Source organism: Gracilinanus agilis, chromosome 2, assembly GCF_016433145.1.
Source record: "Gracilinanus agilis isolate LMUSP501 chromosome 2, AgileGrace, whole genome shotgun sequence".
Taxonomy (NCBI): domain Eukaryota; kingdom Metazoa; phylum Chordata; class Mammalia; order Didelphimorphia; family Didelphidae; genus Gracilinanus; species Gracilinanus agilis.
In genome coordinates, this window is record NC_058131.1 from 426,355,533 (window position 1) to 426,368,797 (window position 13,265).

Here is a 13,265-nt window from a genome sequence, read left to right on the forward strand (position 1 = left end):
ATGCTGCACCTTAAGTAAAAAAGGCACAAGTAATTATCATGATCTCAGACAAAGCAAAAGCAAAAATAGACCTAATTAAAAGAGATAATCAGGGAAAAGAAATTTTGTTCAAAGGTACTGTAGACTATGAAGTAATATCAATACTGAATATATATGCAGCAACTGGCATAACATCCACATTCTTGAAGGAAAAGTAAAATGAGTTATAGGAAGAAATAATAAAATTATACTAGTGGGGGACCTCACTTCATCCCTCTCTGATCTAGATAAATCTAACCATAAAGTAAACAAGAAAGAAGTTAGGAGATGAACAGAATTTTAGAAGAAATTAATATGATAGACTTCTGGAAAATATTGATTCGAAACAGGATTCTCTGCTGGGCATGGTGCCTTCACAAAAACTGTGTTAAAAAATAAAGGCAAAAAAAGCAGCAATATTAAATACAACAACCCAAGACTAGATTTATAAGTAAATTTGACTAAATATTTAAAGAACAATGATTTTTAATACTATATAGATTTTTTAAAAATAGGTAAAAGAGTCTAACCAAATTCCTTCTATGACACAGATATAGTTTTGATTTTAAAACCACAGAGAGCAAAAACAAAGACTATAAACCACTGACCAATTTCCCTAATTAAAATTAATGCAAAATTTAAAATAAAATGTTAGAAAGGAGATCACAGCAATATGTTACAAAGATTGTACATTACAACCAGGCTGGATTTATACTCAGAAAAAAAAATCTGGTGTTCAATATTAGGAGAACTATATGCATAATTGACCATATCAATAAGAAACAACAAAAATCATGTGATATCAACAGAAGCAGAAAAGGGTTTTGATAGAATACAATACTCATTCCTGTTAAAAACACTAGAAAGCATTGGAATAAATGGAGCTTTTATTAAAACATATGTAGTATTTATCTAAAACCAAAAGCAATTGTTATCTTACATGGGGATAAACTATGATTTCAGTAAGATCAGGGGTGAAACAAGGATCTACATTATCACCATTATTACTTAATATTTTACTAGAACTGCTTGTTCTAGTAAATAAGACAAGAAAAGAAATGGTATAAACATAGGCAATCAGGAAACAAAACTATCACTTTTTTTTTTTTATGATGTGATGGTATACTTGGAGAACCCTAGAGAGTCCACTGGAAAATTGTCTAAAACAATTAACTTTAGCAGAGTTGCAGGATACAAAATAAACTCGCATAAATCATCAGCATTTCTATATATTACCAACAAAACCCAGTGGGAAGAGATGGAAAGAGAAATTCCATCTAAAATAGTTGCAGGGGGGGCAGCTGGGTAGCTCAGTGGAGTGAGAGCCAGGCCTAGAGACGGGAGGTCCTAGGTTCAAACCCGGCCTCAGCCACTTCCCAGCTGTGTGACACTGGGCAAGTCACTTGACCCCCATTGCCCACCCTTACCACTCTTCCACCTATGAGACAATACACCGAAGTACAAGGGTTTAAAAAAAATGTAAAATAGTTGCAGGCACTATAAAATACTTCTGCATCTACATGCCAAGACTCTCACAGAAGCTATATTAATACAATTCCAAAACACTTCATACAAATAAAAACAGACCTAAATAACTGGAGGTATATTAACTACTCATAGGTAGGCCAAGCCAATACAATAAAAATGGTAATACCATTTAATTTACTTATTCAGTGCTGTGCTAATTAAATTACCAAAGAATTCTTTCCCATTTTTTCTAAAATAACAGAATTCATTTGAAGGACAAGAATACCAAAGGAATCAAATTTTTAAAAAAGTAAAGGAAGAGGCTAGCATACCTACCAGCACCAGCTTTCAAACTATGTTACAAAGTGGTAATCATTAAAATGATCAGATACTAGATAAGAAACAGAATGATCAATGCAATAGATTAGACATATATTATTTAGAAACAAATGAGCACATTAATTTAGTGTTTGATAAACCCTACGATCCCATCAATTGGGGCAAGAACTCACTATCTCACAAAAACTCCTGGGACAACTGGAAAACAGTCTGGCAGAAACTAGTCATAGATAAATATCTCACACTAAACACCACGGTAAGCTCAAAATGAGAATGTGATTTAGATATAAGGGGTGAAATCATAAGTAAATTAGGGGAACATGGAAAAAATGCTAAGATCTATGGATAAGGAAAGAGTTTATGTCCAAACAAAAGATGGAGAGAATGATGAGAGGTTAAATAATTTGTATTATATGAAATTAAAAAGGTTTTGCACAAACAATACCAATGCAGTCAAAATTAGAATTAAAGCAGGAATCTAAGAAAGAAATTGCAGCAAGTTTCTCCAGTAAAGGTCTAATTTCTCAAATATATAGAGAACTGAGCCAAATTTATAAAAAAAAGGAGTCATTCCCCAATTATTTGGCCAAAGAATATGAACAGGCAGTTTTGAGGAAGAAATCAAAGCTATGAATAATCATAAAAAAATGCTCTAAATCACTACTGATTTAAATTAAATTAAATTTAATACAAATTAAAATGACTCTGAGGCACTACTTCAGACCCAGCAGATTGGCTAAGATGATATAAAAAGGAAAATGACAAATGTTAGAGACATGGGAAAATAGGTACATTAATGCAGTGTTGGGTAGTTCAACCATTCTGTAGAGCAATTTGGAATGATGCACAAAGGGCTAGAAAATTGTACATACTCTTTGACTCAGAAATACTGCTAATTAGAGGTATAGATTTATAATTGCCTAAGGAGATAAGAGAAAAAGGAAAGAGACTGATATGTACAAAATAGTTATAGTAGCTCTTTTTGTGATGGCAAGGAATTAGAAACTGAGGGGATAAAAAAAAAAAAGAAACTTAGGAGAGGCCCTTCAGTTGGGGAATAGCCGAACATGTTATGATACCTGAATGATGGAATGCTACTGTACTGTAAGAAATGATGAAGGGGATAGTTTCAGAGAAACCTGAGAAGACTTATTTGAATTGAAGCAAAGTGAAATGAGCAGAACCCAGAAAACAATACATACAGTAACATACACACACAAAAAGATAGTAACTCTAATACAAACAATGATCCATTCCAACTCCAGAGGATTCATGATGAAAAATGCTATCCATCTCCAGATGGACTCAAAATGCAGACTGAAGCATATTTTTTTCTTTCCTTATTTTTCTTGCTTCCTCCATCTCTTTTTTTCAGAATACAGCTAATATGGAAATATATTTTGCATGACTTCATATACATATAATGGATATGTTCCTTTTGCCTTCTCAGTGGGTGGGGAAGAGGGTGGTAAAAGGAATAGAATTTAGAACTGAAAATAAGATTTTTTTTTTTTAAAAGAGAGAATGGTATCTGCCACTGTGTACAGAGGGCGGATCATTCTCACTGGTCACATGGAGTCACAGATATTGTCCTTTGGCATTGGTCAGTCCAAAGGGGTCAAACCAATATTACAAGCCATACCAGATCAGCTCAGGACCCAGATTTTTAGAAATCTAGTTTTTATTAATACCTTTTGTTCTTACTTAAATAATTTCCAAATAAACTCCCCTTCTAAATAAATAAACTCCTAAATAAACTTCCCCAGTGAATCATTCCTAGTAACAAAAATTTAAAAAAGAGGGGGAAAAGCACTTCAATAACATTAACAGCATATCTGATATTGAATTAAATAACCAACAAGCATATATTGTGTCTACCATGTACTAAGAAATAAGGAAATAAAGATAAAATAAAAACAAATATTCCACACCCATAGTTTCCCATCCTTTCAATGAAGGGAAGAAGAAGGGCATTTTATCAATTCTTCTGGGGAAGCTAAGTGGTACAGTAGATAGATATGCTGGGCCTGGAGTCAGGAAGATCAGAGTTCAAATTGAAAAAAATTTTTTTTCAGTTCACCCCAAAATGAGGCCCAGGGCCCAGCTTGGCTTTTATTGACACCACTTTTTTCCAAATAATACACACACACTAGCTGTGTGACACTGGGCAAGTCACTCGGTTTGCCTCAATTTCCTCAGCTGTAAACCGGGGACAAAAATATATCTATCTCACAAAATTGTGAAGACCAGTTATGATCATATTTGTTGAGTACTTAATAAATGCTTGTTTCTTTTACTTCTTCAGGGCCACACTTGGTCACTAGACGCATAGTGTTCTGTTTGTTTTTATTTTTATTATTTAAAAGTCAGTTTTATTACCCATCTGTTAAAGATTAGGGCTGCTAGTCCCTGATCTTTCATACTTCTCAAGGGGACGAGAAGAATACACCTAACTTACACCACTTGCAGGTCATGTTTTCCTCCTTCCCCACAAACCTCTACTTTCGTTTTGAGGGTCCTTTTTAGCAAACACAAACTTGAAGTGCTGATATAGCTGTGCTTGACAGAAAGGCTTTACATAATGTTGCATCTTTAACATTTCACATCTTCACTGTATTTTTTTCCCCCAAAATTTACATGACTAGTTTCATTCCCTACTACTTGGCTTCTAAGAAGGATTTTAAAGTGTGTGAACCCAGCTGCTGGTGCTGTGCTGGTAGCAATGAGGACACCACACTTACTCACCAAAGAATTATAGACATGATGGTGATGGTCCGGATATTAGGAGTTCGAAATAGGTCCAAAATACTGTGGGTCTGCTGCTTCCGGGAACTCAGATCTTGCGACTGTAAGACAGATTGGATAGTGAGGGAAGAGACTGCAATCAGCAGACAAACATGACTTCAAAGCACAGGGGGCCAAGTTCTTGTCATAACACAGGGCTTTTTTCCATTAAGGATTCCAGCTTTCTCTTCCAGCAGCAGCAAAACTGGAGGCAGGTTTTCTAACTGCAATTTGGTTGTGCAAGTTGCACCACAATGCTAGGATAGCTAGTTACGCCTGAGCTTGGAATTCAAGGCCATTCATAATGTGCTGCCACTTCAACTTTCTAATTTAACTCACACAGGCCTCTAATTTAACCCTTCATGTACTCTGTATTCCAGTCAAACTGGCCTTGCTTGTTCTCCTCCCTCTAGTCCTGAGGCTTTCCCAGTTCTGTGCCTTTGCTTAAGTCCTATGCTTGGAATGGCTTCTTCCTACTCTCTCCTCACTCCTCCCGACTCCACCACTCTTACTGAATCCCTAAGCATCCTTTAAAGCCCAAATCAAATGAAATTTTCTCTGATTCCCCAATCTTATCCACCATATTTTATGCCTGATGCTTTTATGTATTATTTTTATTGTAGTTTTAAAAATTTGTTTTATATTTCCCTGCCAAACCATAATACAAGCTCCATGAGGGCAGGGGCTGTTTTATCTGAATGCTATCTTTCTCCTAATGTTAGCACAATGACGTGCCATAGGCACCTCCTGTTTATTGAATGGAATCATTCCTATTTGCACATGAAGCCAGAGGAAGAACACAGACTGACAGCTCATTTCCTTGACTGCCTTGAGAGGATTCACAGAGCAGGCTAAATCGAATCGTAGCATCTTTGAATTCTCAGGCTGCGCAAGCGGAGAGGGACATCTGAGACCATCTAGTCCATCCCCTCCTCTGACAGCGGAAGGCCATAAGCCATCTGCATCGGGGCTGAAATCTTCCGACAGGCCTGGCCACTCTCTGGGTCTCATCTGCTTCCTCAGCATCCTGCCTAGGGCCCTGCATATGGTAGGTGCTCAATAAATGTTTGAACTGCACTAGAACCAGTCTGTTTACTTGGAAGCATCCATGTTATTTGTTCTCACACTGTATGTTTACAGTACTGGTCCTAGAGGAAAAAGAGAATTTGGAAAGAAAAACAGGAGAACTGACCCAAGCTTCACCCAGAGTCACTTCCTGTCAAACTTGGTGCAGCCTTAGCCATTAATCAAGCTCATGTCCAAACATTCTGATGTTTCTTCTTAAGTAAACCAGCTTTGAGTGGTGGATTTTCCCCCAACTTTGTAGTTCAATAAAAGGTCAGCTTGTGACTTTATGGGATTCATTGAAATAGACTCTTTTCCTCTATTGGAGAGGATGGAAGGTAGTCTCGATTTTTCTCCAAACATTCTGGTTCACCCAAAATGAACCTTGGTTGAACATATTTCTGTGACCATGCTTCCTTCCTCTTCCATTTATCAAGGGCTGTCAGTGAATGTTTCCATGCCTCCCTCCCATGCAGCGCCAGGATATCTAGGCCAAAGGGTCAGGAAGTATTTAGTTGTGGGCCCTCTCCAGGGAGCAAAGGAAAGTGGAGAAGCCATAAGCTGGAGTGTTGTAAGGACTGAGGGTTGGGGGGTGGCTGGGGAGGGACACAGAGAAGTGACTGATTGGGAGAAGACTGGTAGTGAGGCAGAAGCACCTTGGTGCTCTGAAAGCTTCACCACCTCCTAAAGTCCCTTGTAGCTCTAAATCGAGGATCCTCTGACTCCAGGGGAGTCGTCAGAAATACTGCCTGAAATGGAAGCATTTTTTCCTCGTGGGCCCTTTTAGGAATCACCACAGTCCTGCTGTCCTTCACATCTCTGCTGTAGGTACCACCACCTTTAGAGCACAGCAATTATGGTTTCCCCCGAGAATCTCCATTCATGCAGGCTCCTGGGGGCCTGCCAAAGGCATAGCCAGGCCATAAGCTTACAATGCCTACAAGCACCAAGGAGACTTTGGCCTGCAAATTCAGATTTCAAATTTGACATGGTTCTTTTTAGTTTATATATCTTTACAAATTGTATCTCTCCCTGACAAATCTCCAAAATAATAATAGCTAGCATTTGCATATCACTTTCTTTTTAAAGCACCTTAATGTAGTCAATAAGCATTTAATAAATGTTTTACTAAGTGTTAGGCACAAGGCTAAGCATTGGGGATATAAATACAAGTAGAAAGACAGTGCCTGCCGCTTGATGAAGTTGTATTCTTTTGTTTTTCCTTTAAACCTGTACCTTCCATCTTAGAACTGATACTGTATATTGGTTCTAAGGCAGAAAAGTGGTAAAGGCTAAGCTATGGGGGTTAACTGACTTGCCCAGGGTCACACAGCTAGGAAGTATCTGGGGATACATTTGAACTTAGGACCTTCCTTTCTAGGACTGGCTCTCAAATCACCGAGCTACCTGGCTGCCCCCCAAGGACCTTATATTCTTAATAGAAAAGACAAATAAAAGGAAGCTGAAAAGGTGGGTGCAGAGAAGTGGGGACTGAGGGGTTATGAAAGAGAAAGTCCAGAGAGTTAGGAATGGAGGTTTGCATATATTATTTTATTTGATTCACACAGCAACATCATGAGGTAAGTGCTATAATTACCCTCATTTTACAGATATGGAAACTGAGGAAACTACATAACTTGCCAGGGTCACAGAAATAACTTGAACCCAAGTTTTATTAACTCCAAATTCAACTCTCTATCCACTGCCTCAGTTCGCTGCTTTGTAACAGTAAGAAATTCAAATAGATAAAATCTGTATGCAATGCAGATGCTAAATGACTAATATTTCCCACGAATAAAGGAATATTATCAGCAACGCAGATTTTCAAACCTAATAAATAATGATTATTTTCCAGGGACTTCCAAGCTTTCTGCACTGAGAAAAAAAAAAGTAAAATAAACCCATAATCATGAAATTTGGACAGATGACTCCTTCTTCCCTGACCTAACTGTATAGAAGGAACATTTAGCCATTCTTTATTTTGACTGAGTGAATGACTAGATGAAGAATTCTGTGCTGAAGAGGGGCAGCTAGGTGGCACAGTGGCTAAAGAGTCAGGCTTAGAGACTGGAGGTCTTGAGTTCAAATATGGCCTCAGATACTTCCTAGCTGTGCTCCCAGGTGGAAAAGTCACTTAACCCCAAGTGCCTACCCCTTACCACTCTTCTGCCTTGGAACTGATACTTAGTATTGATTCTAAGACAGGAAGAAAAGAATTCCATGTTAGAAAAATAACTGTTTCTCCAACAAGTTTTAGCAAATATAGATGAAGGTTTGATCTCCAATTTTACCAACAAAGCCTTATTTTCCTAAAGATAGGATCCCAAATTTATTTTCGAGAACAAGGAATTGCCATTCGTTGACACCATGGGCTCCTTTCTGTGAAATTACCTGTTCCCACAACTCAGGACAGAATACTCTCTTTTGTTGGCATGAAACACACCTAGAAATAGATGGTCTCAGCTCATGCAAATGCATGACTAACTTGTCATATTTCTTTCAGCACTTACCTCCATAGGGTCAAATATTATTTGTGGTCCAACAATCCCATTGATTTTTGCAGCCTTCCGAATGATGACTTCTGCCTCTTCCAGTCTTCCCTGAGACAGGAGCCATCTGGGGGACTCAGGAATGACCCTGCAGCAGCAAGTTTGATAAGCATGCTGAACCTACTGTGCAATGCAATGACAAGGTAAGCACTACCAGGATGCTACAAGGCAAAAGACTGGGACATGATATCCTGATGGACAAGGTTAGGGCACAAACCCTAAATCTGTAAAGTATTCAGAAAAAGTCATGAATAATACAGATTCTCAGGGGTTTTCCTACTCAAAGGTAGGCTAGACTATGATAAAATCTAAACATAAAAACTGTTGGGTAATCTGCCTCCCCACCCACTTTTTTTTTTCTTGGTTTGCATAAACCAAATGTCTAATTCATGAAATTACCATGCCATCTCTGTGACTCAATGCAACATAAAAACAATGGCGCTATCTTGTGGACAATGGGAGAATACTGGGGAACTTTTTTTCTTTTTTTGGTTGTCATTAGGCTTATTAACTATAACAAGATGTGCAGAAGGAATGGGCTCATGGTGTATAAGGCCACTATAATCTCCCTCTTGCAGCCAGATTTCTTTGGAACTTGAGTGGGAAACAAATTTTTCTTGAATGTTTCTTCCTTTCCCATCACCAATAACCTGGTCCAGGTTTAATAGCCTTTCTATGATACTGCAGACAGGCTGCTCTTTCCCAAAAAACCACAATCAGATCAGCAATACCCCAGTTTCATGATGGTGAACCTACAGCACATGTGCCAAAGAGGGCATGGAGAGCCCTCTCTATAGGCATGCGCACCATTGCCCACCAGTTTGTTACTAGAAAGCCAGAGGGACTCCAGGAGGAACTGTGCCCCTCCCCCTCTTCATGAGCCTGAAGGCATTCCTCTGCCCAGCAGCCCAATGGGAGTGCTTCCTCACTCCCCTATCTGGGGTAAGAGTGGGGTGGGGCATGGCCTGTGGTCTGGGGGTGGGACAGGGCACATGGTCTCTAAAGTCTTCCCCGTCCTAGTTCCTGCCTCATAAAATTTAAAGTTCACTGGCTACCTATTAATTTTGATTTTCTTTCTTTTTTGTCCCCCTTTTGTAATTTATTTTTTTTACCAATTACATTTAATAACAAATTTCCACATAATTTTCTGAAGTTATATGATCCAAATTTTCTTTCTTCCTCCCTCCTTTCCCCCTCCCAGAGCTGGCAAGCAATTTGATTTGGATAATACATGTATTATCATGCAAACATATACCCATTTTATTCATTTTTTTTGTAAGTGAATAATCATATAAAACCATAACCCCCAAACAAAACCCCAAATAAACTAATGTGAAAAATCCCCTGGTTGATCTGCATTCTGACTCCAACAGTTCTTTCTCTGGTGGTGGATAGCATTCTTTGCCATAAGTCCCTCAGAATTGTCCTTGGATCCTTGTATTGCTGAGTAGCAAAGTCTATTACAGTTGATCATTCCACAACATTGCTATTACTGTGTACGTTTTCTTGTTTCTGCTTATTTCACACTGCATCAGTTCATATTGATCTTTCTAGCTTTTTATGAAATCATCCTGTCCATCATTCCTTATAGCACAATAGTATTCCATCACCATCATATACCATAATTTGTTCGGCCACTCCCCAATTGATGTCCTCAATTTCCAATTCATTGCCACCACAAAAAGGGCTGGTATAAATATTTTTGTAAAAGTAGGTCTTTTCCCCACTTTTTAAAAATTTCTGGGCTATAGATCTAGTAGTGGTGTTACTGGATCAAAGGGTATGCATTGTTTTATAGCCTGTTGGGCATAGTTTCAAATTGCCCTCCAGAATGGTTGGATCAGTTCACAACTCCACCAGCAATGCATTAGTATGCCAATTTTGCCACATACCCTCCAACATTTATCACTTTCCTTTTCCATCATACCGTCCAATCTGATAGGTATGAGGTGGTATCTCAGAATTGTTCTAATTTGCATTACTCTAATCTAATCAGAAAACTGCTTCTTCATATCCTTTGACCATTTGTCAATTGGGGAATGACTTGGATTCTTTTTTTTTTTTTTTTAAACCCTTACTTTCCCTCTTAGAATCAATACTGGGTATTGGTTCTAAGACAGAAGAGTGGTAAGAGCTAGGGATTAAGTGACTTGCCTGGAGTCACACAGCTAGGAAGTGTCTGAGGCCAGATTTGAACCCAGGAACTCCCATCTCTGGGCCTGACCCTCAATCCACTTAGCTACCCAGCTGTCCTCTGACTTGGATTCTTATAAATTTGATTTAGTTCTTTATATTTTTGATAAGTAAGATCTTTATCAGAGAAATTTGTTATAAAATTTGTTCCTGGTTTGTTGTTTCCCTTCTAATCTTGGTTATATTGGTTTTCTTTGTACAAAACCTTTTTAATTTAATATAATAAAAATTATTCATTTTACATATTGTAATGTTCTCTATCTCACGTTTGGTCATATATTCTTCCCTTCTCCATAGATCTGACAGGTAAACTATGTCTCCCTAATTTACTCATATCATCCTTTATGTCTAAATCATATATCTAATTTTGACCTTATCTTGGTATATGCTGTGAGATACTGATCTATATCTAATTTTTTAATACTGTTTTTCAATTTTCCCAGCAGTTTTTGTCAAATAGTGAGTTCTTATCCCCAAAACAGGGATCACTGGGTTTAAACACTAATTGCTGAAGTCATTTACCCCTAATCTATTCCACTGATCTACCATTCTATTTCTTAGATTGTTTTGAGGATTACTGCTTTATAGTAATAAGATATTACTGCTAGGCTACCACCCTTCATATTTTTTTCATTAGTCTTCTTGATGTTCTTTATCTTTTGTTCTTCCAGATGAATTGTATTATTTTTTCTAGTTCCATAAAATAGTTTTTTGGTAGTTTAGTATAGCACTGATTAAGTAAATTAATTTAGGTAGGATTGTAATTTTTGTTATATTAGCTTGGCCTATCCATAAGCAATTAATGTTGTTCTAATTGTTTAGATCTAAACTTTATTTGTATAAAAAGCATTTTGTAATTGTGTTCATTTGATTTCTATGTTTGTCTAGGGAAACAGATTCTCAAGCGTTTCATATTGTCTACAGGGATTTTAAATGGAATTTCTCTTTCTAACTTTGCTACTGGGCTGTATTGGAAATAAATAGAACAATATGATTTTCCATTGCCTTCGGTATGTGTACCTTCTTAAGACTTCTTAGTCTTCTCATTGGAACTTCTTCATAGAATACTCTAATACTCCATCTGTGCTTTTACATTAATTTTATTCTTACTTGGAATGTCCTCCTTCAGTATATCCAAATTCAAACTGTTTGTTAGGGGCCTCTTCCAAGAAGCCTTCTCTGATAACTCTAGCCCTCAGTGATCTTACTTCATTGAAAGCTTCTCACATAGCATGGAAAGAGTTCTAACTACAAAATTTAGCATTTTACATTGTATACTTAATATTTCTTCTCCAACAGATTCAGAATTCCTTTAGAAGAGAGACTGTGTTTTCTCTTTTTGTAACTCATGCTCCAAGCACAAGCTTGTACACTCATTAGTTAAATTATTTATTTTTTGTGGGACTGAGAAAACATTTTTCAAAAAACTTGAAAAAATCAATGGATTTCCTCTTGGGAATTTTGATTAGGATATAACCAAATTGTTTCCTTCTCCCTTCTTTTGATGACCAAACCACAGAACACATGAACCTTATGGCCAAATTTGATCAGCTACAAGAGTTGTCAGTCTTTGAATAAGGTCATACTTACCACCATAGTGGGAAACAAAGCAACCCTGGAAGAGTTAGGGCCAGTAATAACATCCTCCATTCTCGAATGAAATAAGCAAACAGAGGCAGGAGCATGTAGCCAATTGCATAAAATATGCAAACTCCCAATGTGGAGAATATTATCCTAATTGATTTGCCCAGAATTTCTGTTCCTGTTAAAAAAAAAGGGACATATATTACCTTGTAACTTGGCTTATTGACTACTTATAGAACTAGTGAGATATTGGAAAGTATTTCAGAATTAACAAACCCTGAAGTGTAGCATGAGGCAATAACTGGATGGATAATTCCAGAATAGAGAGGTGGCTCACTGACATCTCTCTCTTTTCCTTAATATCAGTCTGAAGAGGAATTGGAATGAAGGAAATAATACTTTGCACAGCAAAGTCCTAATGATGTTACATTACTTATGTGTTTCTTAGTAGTTGTTAGTAAATTCCACTGAAGGGAAAAGCTCCTAAAAATGGCACATGGGGGAAGTATGTGTGGGGTTGTTGATAATGAAATAAAACCAAACCAAGAGGGAATATCGTTGATTAAATATGAGGAGAAAATAACTCCCTGGAAATTGTACAACCAAAGGAACCCAAAGTCCAGTGACTGGTACCAGTGGTCCAGGAGACATAAGCTTTGGAGAGGATAGGAGATCTGGCTTCAGCAATTTCTGATTTTCTAGACAGAGTATCAAAACCCCAAACCCTTTCTGTGGATCTGGCTAGTCTCCTCTGGCCCTGCTTATAATTTAATTTAAAAAACTGGATAGGAATTATAGCCCATGTTAATAAAACCTCTTGTCTGTAAATTTTTTCTTTTAATTAGCTTCTGGTTTTCTCTAAGAAAGGAGCACTTTTTAACTTGATAAAATGATTGAGCACAACCTTCTCTTTGGACAATAGGGCCCCTTAATCTCGAAATCTCAAAGATCAATCAACATTCCTCTTCCACAGGCTGCATTCAGAATCTAAAATTGGTGAAAATACTTTATTGGCTAGGTTTTGACTACATCTCTGTTTTTTAAACAGCCCAATAAGAAAAAAAGTGAAGCTGTCCAGTTGTTTTCAAGTTCAAAGCAGCAGGGTTGCTCAGGGAATTAGAAAACAAGTCCATTTTTGCCTCTTTCACTAGCTCATCTTGGGCAAAGTAATTAATGGCCTCTGTTAGCATTTTTATCCCCAGCACTTAGCACGGTGCTTGGCAGATAGTAGACACTAAATAAATGTTTACTGACTGATTTTTCCTG

At 37.5% G+C, this 13,265-nt stretch overlaps 1 protein-coding gene across 1 annotated transcript in view; it reads right to left on the reverse strand.

The window, feature by feature from the left end:
* The window catches only part of LOC123237628 (solute carrier family 22 member 5-like), a 72,810-nt gene that overhangs the window by 22,239 nt on the left and 37,306 nt on the right, over window positions 1–13,265 (reverse strand). Inside the window, exons 4-6 of the mRNA XM_044664667.1 lie at window positions 12,006–12,177; window positions 8,184–8,310; window positions 4,570–4,670 (exon numbers count right to left, since the gene is read on the reverse strand). Coding sequence (XP_044520602.1) covers window positions 4,570–4,670; window positions 8,184–8,310; window positions 12,006–12,177 — 400 coding nt within the window. The remainder of the gene's footprint in view (window positions 1–4,569; window positions 4,671–8,183; window positions 8,311–12,005; window positions 12,178–13,265) is intronic.